General features: G+C 45.4%; 1 protein-coding gene across 2 annotated transcripts in view; it reads right to left on the minus strand.

Annotated features, from left to right (window-relative positions):
- Positions 1-19,920, minus strand: part of IGF1R (insulin like growth factor 1 receptor) — a 300,734-nt gene extending 280,814 nt beyond the window's left edge. Inside the window, exons 1-2 of one of the 2 annotated variants that reach the window (XM_060005499.1) lie at positions 19,552-19,920; positions 18,594-18,999 (exon numbers count right to left, since the gene is read on the minus strand). In XM_060005499.1, coding sequence (XP_059861482.1) covers positions 18,594-18,687 — 94 coding nt within the window. In that variant the 5' untranslated portion in view covers positions 18,688-18,999; positions 19,552-19,920. Of the gene's footprint in view, positions 1-18,593; positions 19,363-19,551 lie in introns of those variants that run through there. The other variant, XM_060005498.1, reaches the window with a different exon arrangement.
- Positions 19,921-27,590: the final 7,670 nt, after the last annotated feature.

Below are 27,590 nucleotides of genomic sequence, written 5' to 3' on the forward strand. Positions count from 1 at the left end.
TGCTGAGAGGACAGAGGGAAGGTGGGTGTGAGCTCTTCGGCCACTGCCCTCGTGGGAGTCGGGGCCTGAATTCCCAGGGCCGAGAAAAGGCTGATCTCTGTGGTCCTGCTGCTGTCCTGCTCCCACCCCTCTGCCCATACATCTAACCCTGGACCTTTCTCTGTCCTTTCATCCATAAGAATCCACAGCTGCCACGCACACATGACCCTCAGGGCAACTTTCTGATCGAGACAAGAAAAAGGTGGCAAATCGGCCTTCAAGTAGGAGTCCAGGGCGGCAAGAAAAGGATCATAAATTCCCCACAAGTAACTGGCACACGCTCACTGAACATTCAAACGGGTGGTCAGGGTGGAGTTCGGGACGGGGGAGAAAACCTCACATGGGCTTCTATCCCCTTCACTTAAGCACGCCCCATTTTCAGGCAGCGGAGGATCCAAGAAGCATGGTAAACGTCTCCTGCAGGTTTCAGATCAGCAAATTAAAGGGGCTAACCGAGTCCTAAGGAAGCCCAACCCGCAGGCAGCAACGCAGGGGATCCTCCTAGCAGAAGTCTTAAGACGGTCTCATCCGTCTCTAAACTGCTCACAGGATTAACGGGAAGGTAATGGGAAGGCTTGATCGATACTGATTTCACCATCATGGGAGTGACTCATCCTTAAATCCTACCCAGCTTAAAACTCAGCTGTGAACAGAAACAAAACAACATAATAGCAATGTCAGATTGAAAATAGCAAGTATGACTTGTAAACAGTTCATGCTTATAAACAATTAACAGTCACCTCCCCAGTCATCCAGCCTTCTGGATGTGCTGAGAGGAAGTACCGCTCAGACTCCCAAGTGGGCCAGAGGCAGGACTGTCCTCAGCACAGCCCGCATCAACCCCTCCCCACCATGCTGGAGTCAGGTTTACAAAATAGACCCTGAGGAAGTTAAGATGAGTGCCTCTGAACTGCATTCCATGCATTTGAAAGATGAGTGCTCACCAAGGAACCCAGCTTTCAAAAACTCAAAGTTAAGCTGTCCTGGAGTACAATTCCCCCCAGGAGCTACTGCAGAGTTTAAAGGCAGCAACTTCTTTGTCCAGAAATGGCAGAAATGGGGTCATGTGAGATTTCCCAATAACCGTATTCCTCTCAAGAAGCATTCACTTTAAGAGAAGCAATCAGGTGCCCAGAAGACAAACTATACATTTTAAGCATTTGGCCGGAGCATCAGAAGGCAAATGTGCTTAGTGCCATCTTGAAAGTATATACTTTTAGGTACTGAATTTCACTTAGTTTTTCAAACCTAACCTGTAAACCAACTCTCAAAACTGGCCAAGAACAAATATATATACGTATTATATTATAATAATATAATGTTATATATATATTATTCCATCATTATGGGATGCATGTTTGTGTCCCCTGAAAATTCATATGCTGAAGCCCTAACCCCCAGTGGGATGGTATTAGGATGTGGGGCCTTGAGGGTCATTAGGTTTAACGAGGTCATGAGGGTGGGGCCCCTTGGTGGGATGAGTGTCCTTAAAAGAAGAAACCAGAGCATGCGCTCTCTCCCTCCCTCCCTCTCCACCACATGAAGATACCACGTGAAGACGGCCATCTGCAAACCAGTAAGTAGGCCCTCATCAGACACTCGATCTGCCAGCACCTTGATGTTGGACTTCCAGCCTCCAAAACCGTGGGAAATAAAATGTCTGTTGTTTAACCCGCCAGTCTATGATAATTTGTCATAAAAGCCTGAGCCAATGCAGACTTCCCTCCAGCTCCATAAGAGCACATCACCAACTTGGGAAAGGGGTGCACCACCCTCTTGTCACGTGACAATACCTCCTGCCCAGGGGAAGACAAGAGGGGTCCCTCGGGCTTGCTTCCAAGATGCAGGGAAAATACCAGTCCAACTTCCAAACCTGGCTAAGCTGCCAGCAGTGAGATTCCTCCCACAGGGCCCACACCTAGAGACTGCTCAACTGAGCAGGGTGGAGAAAAGTCCTTTCACCGCCAAACAGGCTTGCCTACCTCCCGGTCTTGTTGGAATCCAGCAGGTCCAGGCCTGAGCCCTGACTCCTGGTTAAACTAGAGGGTGACAACTTAGGACGAAGAACCAGGCCCAGAGAGCATCTGCTGGAATGGTGGGCAGGCGGGCCTGGCCTTGGACATGCAGCACATGCCCTGTGCCCTCAAGCAACACACCCCTTGGGGCCTCCATTTTCTCTTCTGTACAGGAAGGCACTGGCTCTTTTCTACTTCGGAGATGCTCCCATTCTTGCTTGCAGAGGTCAAGCCCTTTCCTTCAGGGCTCCCTATGCCGTGGGGGAGACAGTGTGCAGGAAGAAATTGAGTTGTCAAAGCAAATGAAAAACTTCCAGTCTAATCAGTGAGGAAACCAAATATCTAAACAAATCTCTCATCTGGAAAAATAAGAAAATGAAAAAGCAATTACACGTCACATGGCTGATTAGTAATAAATTTCATTTGTGAGTCGATGGCATGAGAGTCTGACTCCTGACTTGCTTTCCCTGAAAGGAAAACATGATCTGTGACACTCTCTCATTATGGAAAACGAACCCATCCCTGGTGACTCAGCTCAAATCTACATTTGCTGGTGAGGCCTCCCTTGACCTCACACACCCTCCACTGTGCTCCCATGGCACCTGTGACACCCTTGGCTTGCCTTCTCCACCGTGGCCACCACGGGCAGGGGTTGGCCTTCTTCAGTCTGTCTCCCCCACTCTCCCACATGGCATATACTCATAGTTGAACCAATCAAGAAATAAGATTTTTTGAAATTTTGGTAAAATAAACACAACATAAAATGGCGCAGTGGTTGAGAGTCTGCCTGCCAATGCAGGGGACACGGGTTCGTGCCCCGGTCCAGAAGGATCCCACATGCCGCGGAGCGGCTGGGCCCGTGAGCCATGGCCGCTGAGCCTGCAAGTCCAGAGCCTGTGCTCCGCGACAGGAGAGGCCACAGCAGTGAGAGGCCCGCCTACCGCAAAAAATAAAAAATAAAATTAAAAAAAAGTACCACTTTATCCATATTTAAGTGCACAGTTCAGTGTCATTAAACACATTCACGCTGTTGCACAACCATCACCACCATCCATCCACAGAACACTTTCCATCTTGAGAAACTGAACCTCCAAACCCATCAGACACTAACTCCCCATCCTCCCCCCTCCCCCAGCCCCTGGTACCCACCATTCTACTTTCTGTCACTATAAATGTGACAGCTCTAGGTACCTCATATAAGTGGAATCATATGGTATTTGTTTATTTGTGTCTGGCTTATTTCACTTAACATGATGTCCTCAAGGTTCATCCCTGTTGCAGCATGTGTCAGAACCTCTTTCCTTTTTAAGGCTGCATAATATTTCATTGCTTGTATGGGTCACATTTTGTTTAACCATTCATCCATTGATGGACACTTGGGTTGCTTCCACCTTTTGGCTACTGCAAACAATTATTTGCTGCTATGAACATAGGTGTGCAAAATATCTCTGACTCCCTGCTGTCAATTCTTTTGGGTATATACTAACATAGGACTGCTGGATCAGACTGCAATTCTATGTTTAATTTTTCAAGGGACCACCACACTTTTCCACAGTGACTGCACAATTTACTTTCCCACCAGCAAGGCACAAGGGCTACAATTTCTTCACATCCTTGCCAACAGTTGTTGTTTTCAATTTTTTGATAATTGCCATCCTCATGGGTGTGAACTGGTATCTCTTCGTCATTTTGATCTGCATTTCCCTAATGACTAGTGATGTGGAGCATCTTTTCATGTGCTTATTGGCCTCAAGGAATAAGTTTTAAACCAAAGGAATTAACTCCTCCCCCTAAGAAAAGCACCATCTCTTACTGTGAGTTGTTTCATCAAGTTCGTTGAGTAAGTGGTTTGGATTCAAGACACATGTCTCTTAGAAACACCACCAAAGGTTATGGCCCCCTAGTGAGACCACCCAACCCCACCTAACAAGCTCTTGAAGCAGGACTAAACCTGGATCCCCATTCTGATAAGCAGAGACCCCGTTCAACCCAAGAGAGCAGAGTTAAGAGGGCAATTCCTTCTCTCTGTCCTAGGGGAAGCTCTCCAGTAAAGCATTTACTAACCAGGCACCATTTCTGTGGCTGGCTTCCCACCCCCTCGCTGAGACCTTCTCTGGCAGCCGGGGACCCAGGCTCTGGGACTCCCATTCCTGCAAACAGCCCTTGACCTACAAGGGCCACAGGTTCTCAATTTTTCCACACTCTCAATTTTAAATATTTTAATTAGTTTTTCTGGATAAGTAGATTCATGTGTTTCAGATCCTGTGTCCTAAATTTGGGCAGGGGCTATGACTCCCACCCTCATTTCTCATGCAGATCTGCTTCTTCCCCAGAAGGCTGCCTGACCCCTAATTACCTGAGCTATTCCTGAGGAAGGAAGAGAGTGCAGGGCTGTACACGCTTCACACTATTGTGGGAATGACTCATTTCTGTCCTGTAGTGCTGACACCTGGGCTTTCTTGGGATTCAAATAACTGCCTCTCCTGGAGGAGAATGTTTCACACCCTTCCCCGGAGGCAGAAGGGATAACAGGAAGAGAGAGGAACAGAAGGGAGGGAAGTGTCTTCCATCCCCAAAGACGAAGGCTGGACCAAGCACTCGTGAAACTCCTCTAAGTAAAATGAAGCTCAAGTCTTAATGTAAAGGTCAGAGAAGGCAAATGATGCTAAAAGCAGTACATCAGCATCCATACACACCAGGAGGGTACCAATTATTCTTTAAGGAAATAGACAACTTTTCATGTGTATTTCCTCCATCCTTAGCAAAAATAAGAACAGCTAACCCCTAGTGCAGGTGACAGGAATGTCATACATTCAAAGGAATGTATGCGTATTTGCTCATGAAATACTTAGTCTTGTCCTCTGAAATGGGTACCATTATCAACTCCCATTTTACAGATGAGAAAACCGGGGCAGAGAAGGAAAACAAGGTGTCCCAGGAACAGCCCATCAGTAGACTTCTCATTTTGAGAGACTCCAGGCTCTAACTCAAATCTCTAAAGGGAATCTGGACCATCAAACATGACCGGGGAGAAAAGCAGTCTGTGGCACAGCAGAAGGCCTGCTTTCCAACTGAGGAAAACGGACACTCTGAGACGCTTAGGCTCTGCTTGCTCCAACAGGTGAAAAGAGATTTAAAATTCAGAATTCACTATGCTGATAGCAGGAAAGTAGCACCAGAGTCCCCAGGCCCTTCAGGAAGCCTCTGAAACTGGCGTGTTTTTAAGGTTATTTGTCCAGTGAAAACAGCTGCAGAACAGGCAGCAGGAATCTTCCAGCACCAACCCCCAGCTAAGGACCAGCAACTGCTTCTCAGGAGAACTACAACGTGCCTGGTCGAGTTAAAAGCATAAATCAATACGCGTTAAAAAGCACCAGTAGCAAAGCCCAGACCTGGACACAGAGCTGGCATCCCCTTTCAAACAAATCATTCCTCACTGCTCCGGGTGGTGCGGTGAGGCCTGGAAACGGCCCTGCGAGGTCTGCCAGCACTGCAGGGGGCCAGGCCCTGCCCACCCCAATCGCAGCAGGCCAAGGCCACGGCCAGCCGGGCCCATGACCTAGCTCAGAGGGGAACCAGGGTCATCACTCGACTGCGTTCCCTTGGAAAGCTGGAAAGCAGCATATGGCAATGAACGCACAAGCTCACCTGAAGAGGTTTCACTTTTATTTTTAGAGGAGAGGAGTAAGTCTGGAGGCCGTGTTGGCTCCCCCAGTTTCAGCTTGGTCCTCACCCTTACCAGGTACCCCTGATGCCCCCAACAAAGATGAGGTGTATGTGTGTGTGCACTTCTAAAGTCCAGGGCAGCTGTTTCTGAAGGGCTCTGCTGTGTGAGCCGCCTCCTCCTGGGCCTCCCTCACCTACACCTTCGCCGGTTCATGCCAGGGACCCCATCAAGAGGCCAGGGAGGCCTCCCTTGCACACTGTCTCCCAGGGAACACGCTGACGCTCAAAAGGCTGAGTCCCCTCCCAGAGCGCTTGGCTGTCCTGCCCTCCCCACCTCCACGGGCCCTGCCCCACCAGGAACCTTGCCCCTGGGACCCTGAGAGCCAATACATTCAAGGAGCACTGAAGTCAGACGTCCCCCTACAGCCTCTGGTGCTCTTCAGCAGCTCGACGTCCCCACCCCTGCAGCCCACACACTTCATGAGTTCAAAACTTCACTGTAGATATAGGAAAGGAGGTCAATCCTCCAGTGGTTAGCATGTGGGGAAGGCCGGAGCCTGGAGCCCTGGGGAAAGGCCGGCAAGGCCACCACAGCATGTGGAGAAAAGACAGACAAAAACATGCATCTGTTGGATGCTTTCTACAAGCTGGTTCTGCTGAGCACCTGAGATACAGTATTGCTAATCCTCCCATCATCCCAAACTACAGATGGGGACACTGAGGCCTGGAACTCCTGCTCCAATACCTGCCTACACCTGAGAAAGGGAGGTAGAGGGGTACGTGCGGGGACGGGAGCTTCAAAGGCAGGCAGCGCTGCGCATAGGCAGCCCCACGACAAGGACAGATGAAAGGCAGGCACTGTGCTGGCTTGTCCTGGTGGGTTCACATCCACTCTGTTCAACATTCGCATGGAGATTTTACAAAACTCTCTTACAATCTATGCTTGAAATTAATGTGCCAGGTTCAAATGATTATGTGTACATTTTCTATAAGAAATATCCCGTCTTACGAGTCTCCTCAGGGCTATGACGCTTTTAACGATAATCTCTTAGGTGTTAATTATGTTCAGGAGTCCTCGTCACACCATCCTAGACAAGTAAACTTCCGGGGGAGGGGTGGTGTGCAGGGAGCAGGCTTCACCTCCAATGGCCCTACGATGAGGCCGTCAAAGGCCTTATCCAGACCCCTAAAGAAGAGGGAGCACTTAAGTGACAGAGGTCTTTAAGATTAGCTACTGTCCCTGCCAGGATCCACTGCAAACGTCTACTGGCCTCAGCAAGAAAACAATGCAAGAAACAGAAGCAAATGTCTGCTCACAGTGATGCTGCTGCTTCCAACTAGACCTTCCTAAGAACTCCATCTCTCTCTACATTGTCTCAGGATCTGAGGACTAGAAAAGCCATAAGAAACAGCCTAGAGGGTCCCTGTCATTCAGAGGGAAGAGTGTGAGTGGTCAGCAGCTGCGGAGGAGGCAGTGCCCACCGGACCCCCCGAGGCTCCCCCCTGCTCCCCTGCATCAGGCCAAGCCAGGCACACCACACAGCAGAGCCCAGCCCAACTGCTTGCCTCCAATCAGGAGCCCAGCTCCACATAGTTTGAAGCCTGCCACGGACAAAATTGGTGCTGATGAGTGATTCATTAAACCCTACCTATAGGGAACTTCTGGAACAAGGCTTCCCTCCAGAGGGATGAGGCAGCCTTGACACAGGGCTAGAATCACAAGTGACCTTTCCAGGGGTTCTAAGATTTTTATTCACCTCAGTGTACAAAAAGCCTGATGAAACAATGATTTTAAAGATTGCTTTCAAGTTCTATGTAGTAGTAACTGGCCTGATAAAATGTTTCACCTGGCAGAGTGATCATGACAAGATGAAAATAAATTTGTTGTAAATAGTGTTGTAAAGAGTGCTTCAAAGTGAATGGGGGAGTGGGGAGAGGGACGGAGTTTGTCCCTTTAAGAAGTCTTCTGTTTCTTGAGGTCTTCCTATGTGCCAGGCACTGGGCCGCGTCCTGGGAATTCAAGGATGACCAAGGTACCATTCCCTTCCCCGACCAGTGAGATAAAACAATTTGGGGGTGATGCACTAATAGGGGTATAAGGAGAGAGCTGTGAGGCCAACCAGCATGCAGGATCAAGGCCACCAGAGAGGGGGAACTGTAGCTAATTCTGAAAAGAGTTTGCCAGAGGGCAAATTGGTAATATAGTTGTTCCAAGCAGAGAGGCTCCCACCTGCCAAGGCAGAGAGACTTGAATGGGTACAGCCTGTTTCAGAAACAGCCGGAGCTGCTGTTCAAAATGTCTTAGATGATGGCAGGTTGCAGTCCTGTATCAGACAGCCAAACCAATGACTTCCAAATTAAGAATAATAAAAAGCAATCACGGAGAGACCAGTCTAAAACTTTCAAAATATAAAACTGAAGAACTACCTATACACTAACTTAGTGTAGCCTCAACTAAGGAAGTGAGAAAGTGGATTCTGAAAATACCCAAGAAGTATGAAGCCAAATATAGAAAAATATCTAACAAAATACAACCAATGTGAGACCCAACGCCAGCAATAACAGTGTTTGTTACTATTCTCTATTAGGATTTCTGGCTGGTAAACACCTGAACTACATAAAAACTGCCCAAGGGCACACATTTAAGAATAATTAAAGTTTTACCACATATTTTAAGTAGAACAATGGGAAGTAAATCTTCCTTATTTTTAAAAATGAATCAATAGGTTTTTTAAATCTCTAACCTCAAAAGAAGTATTTTAGAAGTTGTCATTTTCTAAAGTCCTGTAAAAACATCTTAAATCCCAAACTGTAAAAGGCACACTAGATATAACAACTTTGCCAAGGTTGCTTACATCACTTAGGAAGACCCTAATTCTCTCATGCTAGCTCACTGTTGCAGTAGAACAATCTTAATTCAAAACCATATCCCAACGGTTCCTACAGAAGCCTGCAGTCTCCACATTTTCCTGCAAACCGGATTCCCAGGAACCAAGCCAAACAGCAAAATCTAAGAAGGGCAGTGGGGTAATTGCTATCTTCATCCATAGGGCACTGTTAATTCAGGACCCAAGAGGCTAAATTTCCTTTCTGGCCACTAGATGGCGCCTATGCATTAGTGAGGTGGGCAAAGTGCACACTGGACACTTCTTGGGCACCAGCAAAAATTGACAAATGAAAGAATTAAGAGAGAAAGCATAATAAGCAGATCTCTGAAATGGATGCTGCACTGCAGGCACTGGCCACTGCTTACTGAAAAAAGGTAAAATCACACAACTGTGTTTAAGAAGCAAATTGCAATCCTGTTAATAAGCACCTTAGCAAAATAAAGCTTTATTACAGAACATTTATTGAGCACCTACTATGTGCCAGGCTCTGACAATGGCAGTCAAATGTCAAGTGCGTCCTATGTTTCTAGCACTACCCAAATAACATCTCTGTTCAAGGATGTCATGTCATGAGCAGTAGCAAGCTAAAGTCTGAGGGCTCAGTATATGCCAGCCTCTGTTCTAAGCACTTGACATATGTATCAGTTCACTTCGTTTTTATGAATAAATGTCTGGAATAGGTTCTATTAAAATTATAATATTACAGGGCTTCCCTGGTGGCGCAGTGGTTGAGAATCTGCCTGCCAGTGCAGGGGACACGGGTTTGATCCCTGGTCCGGGAGGATCCCACATACCGTGGAGCAACTGGGCTTGTGTGCCACAACTACTGAGCCTGTGCTCTAGAGCATGCGAGCCACAACTACTGAAGCCCATGTGCCTAGAGCCCGTGCTCCGCCACAAGAGAAGCCACCACAGTGAGAAGCCCGCACGCAGCAACGAAGACCCAACGCAGCCAAAAATAAATTAATTAATTAATTTAAAAATAAACTATAGTATTGCAGATGAGGGAACTGAGGCACAGGGAGATTAAACAATTTGCTTGAGACCTTAGCTATTGAGCAGCTGAGATTCAAACCCAAGCCCTTTGGCTGCCCTGCTCTCTACAGCCTCATAAAATGACAACAGCTCAGGTACCAGACAAAACAAATCACTGTTTACCGGCACAGCAGGGGGTATGACATCAAAAGGAATAAGGGGGAAGTCAGGTCTACAGAAATGAAGGTAATCAAGAAAAGCTTCAGGAAGGAGAAGGAATCTGAGTTAGAAATTAAAGGATGGCATCTCAGATGTACTATAACCACAGGAAGGTATTTGAGGGACAGGAATTAACTGACTTAGTGTCCCATCTTTAGACAGTTACAGTATTGTCCCTATTTCACAGATCTGAAACCTAGAGATTTTTTTAAATGAAAAAACATTCCTCTTCCCCCAATTTTTCTGACCTTAATTTTCTAAATATATTAGAAGATGGTTTTATTTTGTTGTTTAATGAGAAAAGGAGAAAACTCTCCCCCAATTATTTCAAGTCTCTACATTTCTGTTGAGACTCAGAAAAGTTAACTTGTTCAGGGCCTGGGAACTAATTGGCAGCGAAGGAGAAACTAGAACCAGGTGACCTTGCTGTGCTCTAGAGTAGCACTTTCCACTATTCAGTTTGGAGGGGGGAGGGGACAGGGAGCAGTAAAGAGGAAAAACATGCCAAGCCATGAACACAGCAGGAGCAAAACCATGGAGACAGGAATGGGCTTACTTACCGCACAGCTAGAGCCCATTGCTGGAGAGTGCTGGGAATTCACACGGGATCCCTACAGCAAAGTCTCAGTAGGACGGATTACAGCCCTAGATGGGGGCCCTTGGACCTGATTCCTGGACCATGATGCGGCACATGCTGAGTATCTGGGGCTGGCAAGTCCATCAAAGCAGAGGGAGGGCGCAGGAGTCAGAGTGCCCGGCCCAGAGGCCAACCAAGCATCTCCTCTAAGAGTCCATGCAGGTCTGGACTGGACCAGGGTGGAGCCAGAAATGCACAAATCTGAACAATTTCAAGTGACTCAGTGAGGTAGAAAGGAAACATTCAATGAATGAGTCTCCCCAGAAAAGGGCTGATGAACTGAAATTTAACTAGGAATTCCATCCTGATCCAACATTTGTTGTTGAAATTCTTACTGAGGTAATGTTAGACAGAAAATCCCAAATATATCGCTTGACAAAGTAAAGCAGCAATACAAAAGAATTTCCTGTGATTAAACTATACCATGCTGTGACCTCACATTTGCCATGAACTCATTATCCACAGAAATCAGACAACAGAACTACAGAAGCTGAACAGCAGATCTTCCTCTGTCGCTGGTCTCTTTGTTCCTTTGTTTTCATGACAATCTGTGTTCCTCTTTCAAATTCGGAGTCTGTGAGCTATTGGTAGGTATTACCCCACTACTATGAGACCCCAGAAAATTAGGTGGGGAGAATAAACACAGGATGACACTGATAATCTGAGCACAACTGCTGAGGGTTTTGCAACCTAAATATAATTAATAGCTGATGACTTAAAACTATTGCCAGCTGACAGAGGAAGGTAGATCATGGACCTCTCACCTGGGCTTTCTTTCTATGCTTACTACTTTTCTCCAGGAGGTTATTAAAGGTCACTGGTATGCTTCCAATTTCAGAAAAATTGTTATAAACTCATCTCTCCCTAATTATCATCAGACTTTTCTCCCTTAAAGTGTTATTAACTAAAATTTGCCTAACTCAAATTGGTACTGTCTCACGTACTTAGTCTAACATGTAATTCCAATAATCAATTTCATAGAGACAAACCACTGACTGTATTTTATATGAGAGGATAAGCTGAAAGTAGGCATCCAAAACATCTAAGGAAAATTTTAAAGTTCTGCTCTATAAAACATTTATGCTTTAAGACTGTCAACATATATTTGTTCTCTCACGTCAAGAGTAATTTAGAAAGCAGTATGCATACACCTGAATTACCAACCTGACAAATAATTCCGAAGCCAGTTGAAAGAAAGCTCGTGATAGGTTTAAAAAAAAAAAAAAGTAGCCATACAAAAGTATACAAAACAGCAACAATAATGTACTTGAAACTGTCAGAACTCGGAAGAATGGATGGAAATACACACACACAATTCTGAACAAGTGGCATTTTTTATTATATAACTATTACTAAAGTAGATGCTTGTCTTGTTAAGGGAACTAAGAGGCTAAGGAGTGATATAAAAAATAAACTTTCAAACCTCCCTCCCCCAAGAACTTTCTGGACTAGGAATAGAATACTTCCTCAAGAAGAGAATAGAATACTTCCTCTTTAAAATATAAATGCTTAAATTAAAAAACAAATTTTTAAGGCTTCCAGACTATCACAATGTGAACAATTTAAAGCAGGTATAGCTATCTCTGCAGCATTTGGTGGTACCTGTCTTACGCATGCACATTTTCCCTATGTGGCTAGCCTCCAATCTATTTCAAATAAGAAACCATCAGCAATCATACATGGGACACTCAGCTCCATGGACGCATCCCCAGCAACTGACCAAGTAGCCATCACCAGTACTAACCAAGGAGAGGACCAATATGAGAATAAAGGCAGTCCCTGCATCCCTACCTACCTTTCCCCATCACAAATAGTAGCAACAATACACGGTAAAAGTTATTGCAATCATAGGCATTCATCCCTCATCATAAAAGAAACTTTCTGCTGTGTTCCAGTAAAATCTGAATAGCAACCTATAAGTTTAAAAATTCTTCTAGTCCAGGGCAGAAAAAAGAAAGAAAACTGAAAGCCTCATTTACTAGTTTGTTTTAGTGTTTTAAACAAACATAGCAAGTAACTTCTGTGTTTTGACTCATATATTTAAAATCATATGTAGAATAGTTTATGATATCAGAACAAATTTTTAAACTTAAAGAATTGAGTCCAATAAGTACTCAACATGTATTTATTGAGGAAAAGAGGAAAGAGAAAAAACCATTTAATTCAAGTAAAGAAATATCAATATTCCCTTCAGATTTTGAAATTAATCAATTTCATAAGCCCTAAGTGAAGCTGGCATAAGTGGAAAAAGTAGAGAAGTCTTCTAAACATATTATTTGGGATTTTACAACATGAGTAAAACTGATGATTTAAAAATGGGAAAAAAAATAGAAAACAATTTAGTCTTCAATCTTCAAAAGTCTCAAAATCAAAGACACTGTTAATATTTTCAGTCGAATATAACCAAAACAATTTATCAAAAGAAACGAACTTCACCATGCCCAGGGAATGTGCATCTATTGAGATAACAACCTAACTTGTTTTTAAAGATCTTCTGTTTACCAACCGTTTTACACAAAATGTATGCCCCTTCCTCAGAAGAAATCAGTTCTTTCCAGATCCTTGGGGGTTGGTATAAGGGTGGTACTTATTTCAAAGTTTTAATCTTTCCAAATACTGAAAATCCTCCCCAAATGTCAACAAGTCTCAATGTGCAAAAACATTGGGACTGTTGTTCCCCACTCCACCCACCCACCCCACCTCCCTGCCACCTTAGTTTAAGCCAAATCATTTCTTTACAAATAACTGGAAAAGTTCCTCTTGATAATCGGATGCCAAACACCATTTTCAAGGAGAAGTCAGAGTGCTTCATTCATAATTCAACTTGTCTTTAAAGTGTTCAGAATTTTCCTTTGGAACATCTCAGACAGAGAAATCAAGAAACTATATCCCAAGCACGTGTGCAACTATTATATATTTAGTACAATTGAGAGGCATGCATCTCTTGGACTCAGATAGCACCTGTCATAAGTTGGCTAAGAACAGCAGTTCAAAGCAAGTTGGCCTGTGGGCACAAATACCTCTTCTATGAACTAGGGTTGATTTTTAAGTGAGTTTTGAAAACAAATCGAAAAAAATCACAACCCAGAGAGAAACATGGCTTGGACATTTTACAATTAAAAAACATTTCAAGATTTAATTGCCTCCTCAATCTCTTTCTTAGCCCCTCACACTTTTAAAAGCAGTCAAGTATTTTAAATTAAATAAGGCCTTACAATTATGAAAGTTCTCTAAAGATTTCCAGAAAGCTAACTAAGCAATGTGTAAATCCAAAAAATGTAAACCAAGTAAGTCCCATCTTCCTTACAACTCAAAACGTGCTGTGAAACATTCATGTACACACCTGTAACTCCTACTAAAGTTTTGGCAAATGGTAACTACGACACTGTCCATTTTTAATCACAATTGTCATAACCAATGTTATAAACAAGGCAGTGCAGCTGATCGAGATGGGTGACTGTCTCATGGATGCCACAGCCTGCCAGCAACAATGCAATAGGAGGGAAGGTATTAATAAGGCAAGCGGTGCTGCACAGGCCTTCAGAATATCAACAACAGTGATTTGCTTCCTGTCTTAAGTCTACAGAAATGTTTTTAAAGGGCCTTTAAAATGTTATTTGAGGACTGTGTACCCTGTGCTGAGTCTGAAAAAGATCTGAATTTTCCAGAAACTTTGTTTCATGCACGATTATACAAAAATGCCCCAAGGACAAAAGTGAAGTTCTCTTTCTGTGCAGGCTCCGGCATCACTTAACAAAGGATCCAGCTTCCATACAGCAGGTGCTCAATAAGTGCTGGCTGGATTCAGTTGCTTCTTACAGCTCATTCTTACAAAACAAATGAAACCAGATTTAAAAGGAAGCTACTGTCCCTGGAGGGCTCTCCTTGGCAAAACTCTAAGGCAACAAGTGAAAACGATACAGTTGATATTCATTACTGCCCTGATCTTGCAACAATAAGAAGAACAGGAAACATTTTTATTAGTAAACTGAGCCTCAGATGAAGACCAAAAACAAATATAAACAACAATTGAATTTACGGTCTTTTCCTATTAAAAGGCCAAGGTAAATCTGGATAAAGACAGAACAGTTTGAAAACAAAAATGCCTTTGCTATGTTTTTTAATCTTTTGTTCAATAAGAAATTTTAATTAAAAAATAAAATAATCACTGTATACCTGAAAAAGCTGCTGTATCCTACAAAGATTCTCTTTCCTGCTCAGATTCTGGAGCTATTTAAGAAATAAAACAAGCAACAAAGAAGAAAAAGAAAGCCCACTGCATTAAAATGAACAGTTCTTCCTCAGTTTTTACTACCAGGTTGGTTAATATGGGATATCAAAAAAAGACAGTGGAAATTCTTTATCATCTTAAACATTACATTCTTTCTTGTTCGAAAACATATGTAAGAAAACTAGAATAGAAAATGCCATCCAGACTCGGCTCCTAAACTCTCATCTTGGAAAGACCAACATCGTTTCAGATTCAGTTAAGGATTTTAGTGTCACAAATCGGACTTTCACTACTAGCACTTGCGTTTTTTTAACCCAACCCCTTAATCCTTAATGTGAGCTATGTCTAACCAAGATTCTTTTTTCCTGTCTGTCTTTTTCTCCTATGGCACTGAATCTCTGCTGTTAGAGCTTCAGCGATCAGTTTGTAGTTCATGGATCTGAAAAACTCCATAAATTAAAAAAAGAGAGACATCAACCTGCTGGACAAGTTTACTTAATAATTTTAATCTAGATTCTATGTTCAGAGTAACACAACGCATTCTTTTCAACCTTAGCATATTTCTTTAAAAAAAAATCCCATATTACATTTGGGATATAATTCACATAGCATAAAAATCACTCATTTAAAGTGTACAATTCAATGGTTTTTAGTATTTTCAGAAGGTTGTGCAACCATCGCCACAAACTAATTTTAGAATATTTTCATCACCCCAAAAAGAAACCCTGCATCCATTAGCAGCCACTCCCCACCCCCTCCTCCCCCAGCCCTATGCAACCACTAATCTACTTTCTGTCTCCATGGATTTGTTAATTCTGGATTTCATATAAATGGAATCATACAATACGTGGTCTTTTGTGACTGACTTCTTTCACTTAGCATGTTTTTAATGTTCTTCCAGTCAACCTTAGCATATTTCTTAATGTTGGACTTTTCTAATCCTTCTGACAAATCAAATATATACCCTTTTAAACTTCCAACCCACGCCCCACCCCTCCGCAAAAGTACCGTTTACTTGCTATTTCCCTCTAGAGAGGCTAAACTATAATTTGCTATTTAGGTTCTTTCCAAACTTCTTATTCTGGATTCTTCTCCTGGTAATAAAACAGCAACTTCTTTTAACACCAACCTTTCACATACCTACATTTCCCTGACAATAAGATATGACTGTGCCTAGGGCAGAAAGATGACACATCTTTTTAATGAGATGGCCACAATACATTTAAAGTGCACATTGACTTTTTTAATATAAAAAAGCATCATATTATTTGGCTATCACTCCTAACTCCCAAACCTCCCTTCTTCAGATGCACTGTTCACAGTACATTGATAAAAAATTCTGTATGACTTCATCTGCTTCGAAACTTCTTGATTTTCTAAGTTAAAGATTTAAAAAATCATCCCTACTGCTATCACACTCTGAGAGAAAACACTAATCCCTAAACAGGCCAACACAATATTAATCAACAGCACCCCAGTCTTTATTATATTATACTAGACAGCCAAAAGAATGTTGGTCTCTGATAGGACTCAGTGGTTTATTTCTATCAGAAGTAAGCATTCCAGCACCTTCTGGACTAAGGACTGAACACACGCTGACACTGAGCATATCATTTACTCCTGAAAACTTCCAAGCTGTAGGTAGGGAGGGGCAGGTAGTGAGTTTGAACTTCAACAAACCATAATGAGGATTGGGGTGCTTTCTGGCCACCCATCAAGTTTTCAGAAACCAACCATTTTCAAGGGACCCTTGAGCAAAGCTTTGGCATCTAGAACTATAAAAGTATGTTAAAATGCCCCTACCCCTCCTGTTTTCTCAGGGAAAAAAACCACCTTTTGCCAAGATATTTTTCACGAAGAACTCCAAACATGATATCCTATTTTTTTACTTTTTTTTTTTTGATACCCTGTTTTAAAATGCCGGAGTCCTGCATGGGAGAAGCAAGGCCATTCCTGCTGTTGTGAACTTCAGAACTTACTAACATTAAACAATAAAACTAGAAACACGACACAGTTCAACCACATGCTGTAGTAAAATGGATTAACTCTCCTGTGTCTCCTAAGCTATATTTAGCTTTTAAAGGCTAGAAACCCTCCTCTGTCCCCCCAAACACCATCTGCGAGCCTTAGAAGGGAGCCGAAAGCCCTTCGCCCAATCCAGCCAGAGGAAAGTTTAGAAAACAAAGAACAGGAGAGTTCAGACTTGTAGAAGGTCCGGACTCAATCAGAGTCTTACTCCATGAAGTAAACACGCTAATTCTATAAAAATCTGCTCTTACTCCATCATGGACTCATTTCTTACAAAACGTTTAAGAAGGGTTTGTTTACAGGAACAGCCTTTTCCGAACTGCCCCTATGATGGGGACAGACAGCCCCCGCTGCCTCCCGATTCCCCCCCTCACTCTTCGAGGCTCCGTCGTGATTTTTCAAAGTTAATTGGCACCACCTGCATACCCTCGGCAAGCATTACTCACCAACACGCCCTCGTCGTTCCTAGCCCCAGTTCTGTGGCTGCATTTAAACTTTAATCGTGTTCAAGTTACCCTGCCATCGCGAATGTATCAGTAAGCCTCACTTTAATGTTTTGAGAAGATCAGGACTCCCTCCTTTCCTCCCTCCACACACCGCGGGGCCCTAAGTTCTCACTCCCTCCCTCCCCGCACTTCCCTACCCCTACCCGACACTACCAAAACAAAAGCTATCAGATTGCAGGCGACAGCGTGTGGAGCGATATTGCTTATTAACTATGTACAAAGGAAGTGCGGGGCAGCGGGGGAGGGAATGCAACAAAACTCTGGCCACGAAACCCAGCCCAAGGTTGCGCGCTAGCAAAACAAAACACCCTCCTCCGCACCCCCGCCGCCGCAGATCCTGGCGCCCCTTAAACGACGACGCACGACACCTCTCGCCAGGGCCCGGCGTCTCGGTGTCCCGGAGCGGCCGTGTGGCTGCAGCTACAGCCCCGCGTTGCGAGCACGTGTATGGAAATGCAAGTCGGCTCCGACCACACACCCACTCCCGCACACTCGGATGCTGCCCTACCACCCCTAGCCCTGCCCGGAGGAGGAGAGCGTCCACCCGCCGGTAGAAACTGGGAGAAGCTCCCAGCACCCTCTGAACTGGGGGTCCGGACGCGGTCCCCGGAACAGCCCAACTGACGCAGGGCCCCCGACCTCGCACTTTTCCAGGGGCTTCGTGGAGGGGTGGGGGGCCTAGGCGGGAACGCTCCCCGCACCCCCAAGCAGCACTGAGCAGCCCCGGGAAGCCGGGGACTAGCGACCCACCGCGGGTCCGGCGAAAGCGACATGAAAGGCCAGGAACCCAAAGAGCCCAAGGGACAAAGCGCGTTGGGCCACAGAAGGCCGCGCTGGAATGTTTGGAAACCCATCGTGGGGCTGCGAAGCCTCTCCGCCAGGCACCTCCTCCAGGGCACCTTGCACCCCCAAAGGCCAGCAGGCTGCCCGCTCCCGCCACCGGTCACCGAGTTTGCCCCAGCCGCGAGGTGGCCGCGCGAGCTGTCACCGCCGCCTGCGCGGTGCGCGGCCCCGCGCACCGGGAGGGGCGCGTGGTGCGGGAAGCCGGGCGCGAACTTCCCTGCTGGAGCCCGCGGGCCGCCCGGGAGTGAGCGCTGCGGAGACAGCCGACCCCCGGGGCAGGGCTCTAGGGACAGCGAAAGAGAAAGCCACCGAGGCCCTTCCCACGTGGGGATGCGCTGAGCTGGGGCCCGCGGGGCTCCAAACTAACGCGCCTGGGCCCCGGGGCCCCTCCGGCCTTCCGGCCGAGCCCCTCGGCGCCCCGCCTCGCGGCTCCCGAGACCGGGAGCCCAACAGCTGCGACGGTGGCAACTCGTGTTTCGCAAACAGGGCGCAGCCCCTCAGAGGAAAAGTTCCCGCAGTGGCCGCGGGCGGCGGGCACATACTCACTTTCTCCACTCGTCGGCCAGAGCGAGAGCGCGGCGGAGAAAAATAGGAGCCCCCACAGCGAGGTCGGGGACCCTCCTCCGGAGCCAGACTTCATTCCTTTTATTTGGGACGAAATTCCCCTTTCTCAAAAAAAAAGGGGGGTGGGAAGGAAAAGAAAAAGTCTCAAACTCAGTCTTCGCCCCCCCCTCCAAAAACAAGGGCGAAGGCAACAATATTCCAAAGGCGGCGCCGGCCGGGGGTCCGCGGGGCTGCGCGGACGGGGCGGGCGGCGGCGCTGGGCGGCCCCTCAGCGCCGGCAGCCGCGGCCGAGGACTCGGCGGAGTCGGGAACCCGATGCGCGCCGGGGCGGGCTGTCGGCGTCGTCGGCCTCCATTTTCAAACCCAAAGAGACAGGAGGGAGGAAAAACTGCAAAGAAAGGGGGCAAAGCCCAAATCCGTCTCGGCGAGGAAGGACAAAACCGGCCCCAGACAGAGGAGGAGGCTGTCCGACGCCCGACCCTCCGCGGCGGGAGGGCGCGACGCAGTTCGCAAGATTGCCCCGAAGTCCGGGTCGCGGGCGAGGCCGACCGGGGGCAGAAATACGGAGTAAAAATGAATGAGCGGCTCCCCCTCCTCCTCCTCCTCCGGGCTCCGCTCGCCGCCGCCTCCTCCCTCAGCTCCGCCGCCGCCGCCGCCGCGAGCTCCTTCCCAAATCCAGGACACACACAAAGCGGCGGGCCGACCGCGCCGCGCTCAGCACTCCCGCCGCGCCGCCCGGGCTCCGCGCCGCCGCCGCCCGGCCCGCGCCGGCCCCCGCCCGCCGCCGCCGCCGCCGCCGCCGCCGCCGCCGCCGCCGCCGGCTCCGCGCGGGGGCCCCGGCTCGCTGAAGGTCAAAGCCGAGGCGCGCGGCGCGCCGTGGAGCTCCCCTCGCGCGGGAGGGGCGTGGAGGGCCCGGGGAGCGGGGCCGAGGGTCTGCAACCTCCAGGCACGGGCGCGCCGGGGGCAGGCTCGCTGGCGGCGTCCCTCTCTCTCGCTCGCCTCTCGAGTTCGCCTGGTGCGCTCGCTCCTCCTCGGGTTTTTTTCCTTTTTTTTTTTTTTTTTTCCGCTCAGCAGAGTTAATGCTGGTAAACAAGAGCCTCAGCCTCGCCGCGCCGCTGCCGCCGCCGCTGCCACACACTGGGGGCTCGCGCGCGCGCGCTCTCGGGACCGTGCACACTCGCCCGCGCGCACACCCGCCCGCGCGCACACTGGAGCGGCCACAGCCGCAGCCGCGGCGCGCGGAGGGCCCGGCCCAGGCCGGCGCGCGCCAAGAGCCGGAGCCTGGGATCTCAGGGCAGTGCGGAGCGGAGCCCGAGCGTGGGATGCGAAGCTGCGAAGCACCGCCCCCGCCCCCTGCCCGCGCGGGCACACGCGCGCGCGCCCACACGCTCTCGCCCCCACCCGCACTGCGCCGGCCACCCTGCACGCGCCCTCCCCTCCCGCAAGACTCCAAAAACAATGCCCCCGGCGCCTGTCCGGGCACAGCGGAGGAGCTAGCAGGGGAGGGGAGGAGGGGCGGGGGTGGGGGCGGGCGGGGAGTGCGGGGCCCGAGAGGTTCATTGAAAACAACAACAGCAAGGCTGGAAAACGCGTTTCCCCAGTTCTTGAAAAGCTTCATTGTTTCTTGCAGCTGTTGCAAAAGAAATAAATAAGTGCGTGCATGCGGCATTTTTTCGCAGCCTGCTGGAAAGCTCGAACGTGGCGGGAGGGGCATACCTGGGAGAAAGGAGACCCCCAGGCTACTAAGTGGGCACATTCGCGCAAGGTTGGGGCAGCCACGGCGTCGCCATCGGGGAGCCCACAGTTCCAGGGCTCGCGGGCAGCTAGGGCGAAGGGCGCGGCTCCCGTGGCTCGGCCCCGGGAGCAATGGGAGACGGCCCGCTGGGGCCCGGAGCCGGGGAAGGGGAGCCCAGACAGGCTGCCCCGCGTGCCCAGCGCGCGTCCCCGCGGCGGCCGCCAGGGGGCGCGGCAGGAGCCGGGGAGGGCTGGCCCGCGGAGTGTCGCCTCCCTCCCTCCGGGAGAGGAAATATGGGGGCCCGGACTGGGGGCCGGCCGGGTTGGGTAGCGCTGGCCCGGCCTCCGAGACCCGCGGCGGGTCCAGAGAGATCCTCGCGGATTCGCGCTTCTCCTGGCTCCACCACGTGGACGGCTGAGGGGAGCGGCCAGGGCGCGTGCACGGTGCGGGGCTCCGGGGGCCCCGAGGCTAGGGGGCGTGTCCGAGGGGTTCCCCGAGGAAGGGGTGGGGGGACCGGGGCCGAGACGGGTCTCCCGGTTGGGTTCGCGACAGGCGAACACGCCTCACACAAGCACAATGAGTGGTCACTGCGGAAACCCACCCGCACCTGCCTCGGGTCCTCCCGGGCACGTCTCTCTTGCCTCCTTCGCTCTGTAAGTGACTAGAAACTTCCAGTCCAGTCTCCTCTGTGGTTTTCTTGAATGTGCCCAAGGAGAGGTTTCCCCAAAGAGAGACTTGCCCTAGGACTGACATCTAATGAATAATGCTGCGGAGACCAGGTCCTCAAAGCGGGAAACAGCCCCGCAATGGCTAGAGAGAGGAGTTTGAAATACGTGGACTTTTAAAAATAGTGATTGGACCACGTGTCGCCTTTAATGTGGTCCGGTTTCATGACTCAGGCTAATTGCTGTCAATAATAAGTAAAAAGAAGATGGCTAACAAAGAGTTGTGAATGTCGAGATTGAGTAGAAGTGTTAGTCTCATAAACAATCAGGCTGTCTGGTAAGAGGGGATCTGTTCCAAAGGAAAGTAGTTTTCTTTTTTTTACTCTAATTGTAAAAGGTTTCCGCGTTACATTATGCATCCCATCGTTCGTAAATAATTTTTTAAATTAAGAGCTGAAAACAAGTCAAAAGCTATTATAATGGAAACCTAGCCCTTTTCCCCCTATATTTATTCCCTAGATCATTTTTCCCCTTGGAAATTTTTAGCTCAATTCAGTAAGTCAGTTGGATAGAAGGGAAATAAATCTTTTTTTACTTAAGAAAGTCATTCATATGGGATTGTTTTGTTTAACTGAAATTCAGCTGAATTTTTAAATAAAATGTTCCAGTTTTAGATATTCCTGGACATTAGCAAAGAAAGAAATATATTTGAATCTTTAAAAAGAAATTTAAATTTAGCATGTATCATTTTAAAAGTAGGCACTACCATATGAATAATTAAAATTTGGTCTACTAATTTTTAAATATTTCTTCAGACAATTCCCTATATGAGGTTGGTTTCAATGCCTACAGATCCATTCTGCAATTAAATGTAAAAGAATATCAATATTATATTTTCATTATATTTAATATTCCGAATTTTGTAATACATACTTGTAAATTAAGACAAAAGTTTAGAGCTGATTTTTTAAAAGAATGATGCTAATATAAGATCTTTAAATACTACACAATATATATTTTAGTATTAGTAAATTCATTCAGTTGTCCCTGAGAACATAAGGGGGTATATGGAATAAAGAGAAATGCATACAGTTATTTAAATTGTAGGGGTTTTTTTTTTAACCAAAATGAGCTTTCATTTGTGATTTTTTTAAATGTTTTTTTTTTCCTAAAGTGCTAGGACGTCAATAAGGTTAAATTATTTTAGACAGTGAAGTTAAATGTTTTTTATCATATAGCTTAATATTTAGAAAAAAAATCAAAATTTAGGTTGCCTTTCAGCTCTACCTTGATTACGCAGACAAAGAAGGTGATTTGCATTTTCTTCAATTATTACATTCTACATACCAAAGTCAAGCTTATTTTTTCAACCTTAGAAATAAAATCAGGTAGTAAAACATTAATTGGAGTATTTGCTTTACAACTGCACTGCCAATGCATCACACATTTTGTTTTATGCAATTTTCCCCAGGTATCTTATAAATTTCCCTTACTTTGGAACTGAAACTGGTTGGTCATTTTCACTTTATAAAAACTGTTTACTTGAAAAGAGTTATATCTCAAATTACTGTGCTAAATGTACCAGATCCCCCCCGCCAAATGTAATATATACCAAGTGAAAAATATGAGAAACAGCACAAATGACAGTTGACAAGTAATACAATATATTGTGATATATTCCCAGAAAGGAATGTCATTCAACAGCAACTGAATAAACTACAGCCACATACAACATGAGCAGATCTTTGAAACAATATGTTAAGTAAAGAAATGTAAGTTCCGAAAAACTATACACATAATACCATTCTGATAAAGCTCTTAAAAGCAGGGAAAACAAAAACTATGAGGCAAATTTTAAAGCAAGACCATCAAATACATGATAAAATATTTTTGTTTTGTTTTGTTTTGCTTTTGTTTTTGTCTTAGCAAGAGGATTCATAAAGAGCACAAAATCCAGATCTTGGTTACTTCAGGGAGGAAGTGGGGAGAACCCCAAAGGCACATGCAATGTTCTTGGAAATATGTTCATCCTCAGATGGGGTGGTAGATTTACAAATTTCCATTTTATAATTATGCTTTATAACTAACACATATGTTACACATATTTTTGCATGTATAAAATATTAAAGTAGATAAGAAAGAAAAATATGGGAGAAATTCATGAAAGAGATCATCCCAGCTTTCCAATATGATTCTTCTAGATTCCAAGCTGTTTGTATAAACAAATCAGAAGCATTAAAGAACCACTAAAATTGTATAGTTAATCAAGGTCTTACCCTTAAGGATATATTTCAAGGAATATGTACCCATAGCCTATCAATGCAATTCAAGACAAAAACAAATCATGAAACAAACAATGTCAAAGAATTCACTCCATAGGTAATCAGGTTCATTAAGAGTGCATTCTGTAAATTGTCTGGCAGTTTCCTATAAGGTTAAGTAAACATACACCTAACTCATGATCCAGCAATTCTACCCCTAGGTATTTAACCAAAAGAAATGAAAATATATCCACAGAGAGACCTGTATGGGAATGTTGATAGTTGCTTTATTCATAATAGTAAAAAACTGGAAACAACCGAAATGTACCTCAAAAGGGAAAAGGACAAACAAATCGTGATATAGCCATTCAACACACTACTGCTTACCAATAAAAAGGAACAAACTATTAATACATACAAAAACATAGATAAGCCTCAAAAGCATGGTAGTGTGTGTATTCATCAAAAACACATTGAACTGTACATTTAAGATGGATGCACTTCGTTGTGTGTAATCATATCTGAATTTTAAGTTTTAAAGAGTGCATTATGTAATTTAGAAATTTTGCAGCTGTTCTAAAAAAGCTTAGCAAAATGCTTTCCATTTTTGCTATTATGTGAGTTAGTAGAGCTCATCTCCAACCTCCATGCCCACAGCTGTCTCTACAAATCAATATACTTTCAGAGATACATCTGCCTAAGTTCTCCTGCGAAGGGCTTTAGCTGGAGAAGCCACCAAGGGGGTCTCCACAAAGCAATCCGGGGGCAGGAAAGAGACAAGGGATCTCTAGATGGTTCCAGTCTCTGCACAGCCACAGCGAGGTGAGTCCCAGTCTCCTTGAGATCTGTTTACACTCAGCTTGAAAAGAGTTTTCTATTTTAGATGTGCACAGATAGCCAGCTCACGGGGCTGCAAGTGCTACATTCCTCCCTAATACTTTAAAAGCAAAGTGGAGTTTTCAGAAACCTCCACATTGGACAGGGACAGTGGGACATCTTTTTGTGACTACTTCCAGAACCATGTTCCGGTGTAACATCAGTAAGGGAAGTTCCTGGAAAACCCAGGCCTGGGCCAGGAGTGACAGGCACCCTCGTGCTCGCCATGGATCCAAGGTGGAAGCTGGAAGTCTTCTGTTGCTGCACAGCCTTCCACAAACTGTCACTAGCCTGAGGGTGAGGCATATTCAACTCTCCTCGCAGTAATTTGTGGGAAAGTAAGCAATACCAGGAGCGCTGTACTAGCTCCATCTTTTTCACTTGTCTGTTTCACTTGGGTGAAACTCTGAGATGGCTGTGCCATCTTTACTCTTCCACGTAGTTAATTTTCAATCTTAAGGATCCTTGGCTGGTAGAAAGCACAAAAGATGCTTCTTCATCTTTGAAATGCATCTTAGAAGTACCTGAAAAGTGGGGTTAAATCAAAATTTCTCTTCACTCTGATTAATGCCACCAGCTCTGAGATGTTTTATCAGCAACATGCCAAAAGGTGACAAGCGGCTCTGCCCCACTCTGCAAAGCTGTGTGACTCTGTGAAGGTAGCTTTACCTGTTTTCTCCTCTGTGAAATGATCATATTGGAGTAGACCTTTCTGCTTCTTAAAATACCATGATTTCTTTCTTCGGTTTTTAATTGAGAGTGGTACCTTGGTATCCCATACTACAGCTCCTACCTTTAATTTATTTTTCAAGTAATTAATAGCCTGTAAATCAATGCACAGGCAACAGAAGCCAGACTCAAGGAATAATTGTTTCCTAACTTGTTTTATTAATGCAGATTTTTCACACATTAGGGTTTCTTAGAGCAGAACACTTTTTTCCCAGCAGTTCTTAATTCCCATATGTATTCCAAGAATGTAAGTATGTAAAGACAAGCAAAAATATCACCACAGCAGGGGCTACGCCAAGTGGCCACGGGTGACCCACAAAAGGGATAATCTCCTCATTGATCACTGAGAATGTTCCCGCAAAGTGTTCTCTTCTGGATACTAAGTTCTAGTGGAGCCTTATTCTATAGAATATATTGGTACATTTCTTCAGCAAAAAAAAAATCCATGTGTCAGGCTCCTTAATGTGCCAAACTCTGTTGCTGGCCTCATGGACACACTACAAATAAGTGAGATCTTAAAGTTATGTAGATGTCTGCTGCTCTGCAGTGTGGAGACCACACGTGGAGAATCAGGTTGTTTATACATTTGTCCGTGGAGGACCATTGATCAATAAGAGAACTCCATACTGACACAGGGGCAAGAATGGGAAAGGGATGCTTCCTGTATCCCTTGGGGAATGATTAAGACCTACAGACATGAAGTCTTATGTGACTTCTGTTTTCATATGCCTGGAAAATGACTATAAGACTTGACCCAGGTAATTCCAATGGGCAGAGCTAGCCCAATGGGAAGGAAAGCAGATATCAGTTACTTTTAAGAATGTTTCTTCTTTTCCAGTAGAAACAAATAAGTAGCATTATCTTTCAGGCTCTGCTTGCAGCACTGCCTTGTGTGGGAAAGAGCTCATCATCGTAGGCATGCAGAGACTGGATCCACACCTGCTGGGGAAATCATCCAAAGAAGCACTGGATTGACTGAGAGGCCGGCAGGGTAACATCTGAGGTCCCTTCCAATTCCATGATAACTGGATATTTGGAGTCTACTTCTGGGCTTGGATAGCTGTGTGTGATGGCCACTGAAGGAGCCTGCCTTTGCTTTAAACGAATAGTGAACAGCTTCAAAGTTGAAGATGTATTAGTTTAATAGGATATTGCATGTATCATATTATAGAAACTCTGATGAAATAGCTTCTGAAAGAAGTCCAAGGCCCAGTTCCAATAGGCTGAAAAGTCAAGTTAGAAGGTCAGGGATTGCTTTCAAACCAACCATATTGTGGGAGATGGTTGAAGCAAGTGGGAGTCAGGTGGAGGTTAAGATAACTGGTGTGCTTGTGTGTCCAACAATAGGCTACATGGGGTGGGTACTGGGAGCCCTGACTTGTAGAGCTTGCCAATTTTCCTTGTGTAAATATTTCACCATGGCTAATTTAAGCAACCAATGTGAGGTCACTAAGCACAGAGTTCTGAAGAGATATACAACTGGCTTTTGTGAGACCCTATGAGCCCGCTTCAGTACATCATTGGGTTAAGTTATCTGAGAACCTTGTATTACCTTTGTAACAAATTAAATATGTATTCAGTAGGAAATTTATGAGCAACTCAGTACAAAAAAGGCAATAGCTATAAATAGGCAATTCACAGAAGAAACCAGAACAGCCAATAAGCATGAAAATATACTCAGCAACCTGGTTGGCAAAATTAAGAATTAGACTGTACCAGCTGTTCACAGGGATGAATGGCGGAATTGCATTCTTAGTCACTGCTACTGGGAAGACGAATTAGTGCATCCACTTTGGAGAGCACTTGACAATATCCATAAGGCACCTACCGCAAAACCCAACGATGCCACTCAGAGAGAGTATACCCTAAAAACTGTTGACATACGCACCGGAAGACACATACAAGAGTGTTCATTGGAACATTATCTTCAACAGTAAAAAAACTTTCCCTAATTGTCCCTCAGGGGAAGGATGAAAAATGGTACATTAGACTTACAATAGGATACTATACAGAGGTCAAAATAAATGAACTAGATATAAGTGATCAACATAGATGAATTTAACAACCAATATCGTGTGAAGGAGCAATTTGCAAAAGTTAAATAACCACATGCTACTGCTTATGTAACTATTAACACAAAAACAATAGCATATCTTGTTAATGGAAATGTACATATGTAGCCTAAGTATAAAATATGCATGGAAATGATAAACAACAACTTCAGACATTATCTCTGGGAATGAGGAGAGAGGAAAGGGATAGAGAGTAATTTTAACTACGTTGGTAATTATATTTCTTGAAAAGACAAAAGAGATCTGAGGCAAACGGGGCAAAATGTTAGTATCCGTTAAGCCAAGATAATAGGTACATCATGTGTGTCTATTCAATTATTTTCTGAACTTTTCTTTACACTTGAACTATTTTATAATTTTCATTTGCCTTTTCTTAAATACACTTTTAATTTTAGAACAGTTTAAATTTACAGAATTTTTTGCAAAGAGTACAGAGGTCTCCTGTATACCCCAAACCCAATTTCTTCTATTATTAACATCTTGTATTATTATTGTACATTTGTCACAAGTAATGAACAAATACTGATATATCATTTTTAACTAAAGTTCATACTTTATTTAGGTTTCCCCAGTTTTCCCCTAATGTCTATTTCCTGTTCCGGGATCCCAGCTAGGATCCCACATCACAAGGGATGTTATGT

The sequence above is a fragment of the Delphinus delphis genome, chromosome 2 (genome assembly GCF_949987515.2).
Source record: "Delphinus delphis chromosome 2, mDelDel1.2, whole genome shotgun sequence".
NCBI lineage: Eukaryota > Metazoa > Chordata > Mammalia > Artiodactyla > Delphinidae > Delphinus > Delphinus delphis.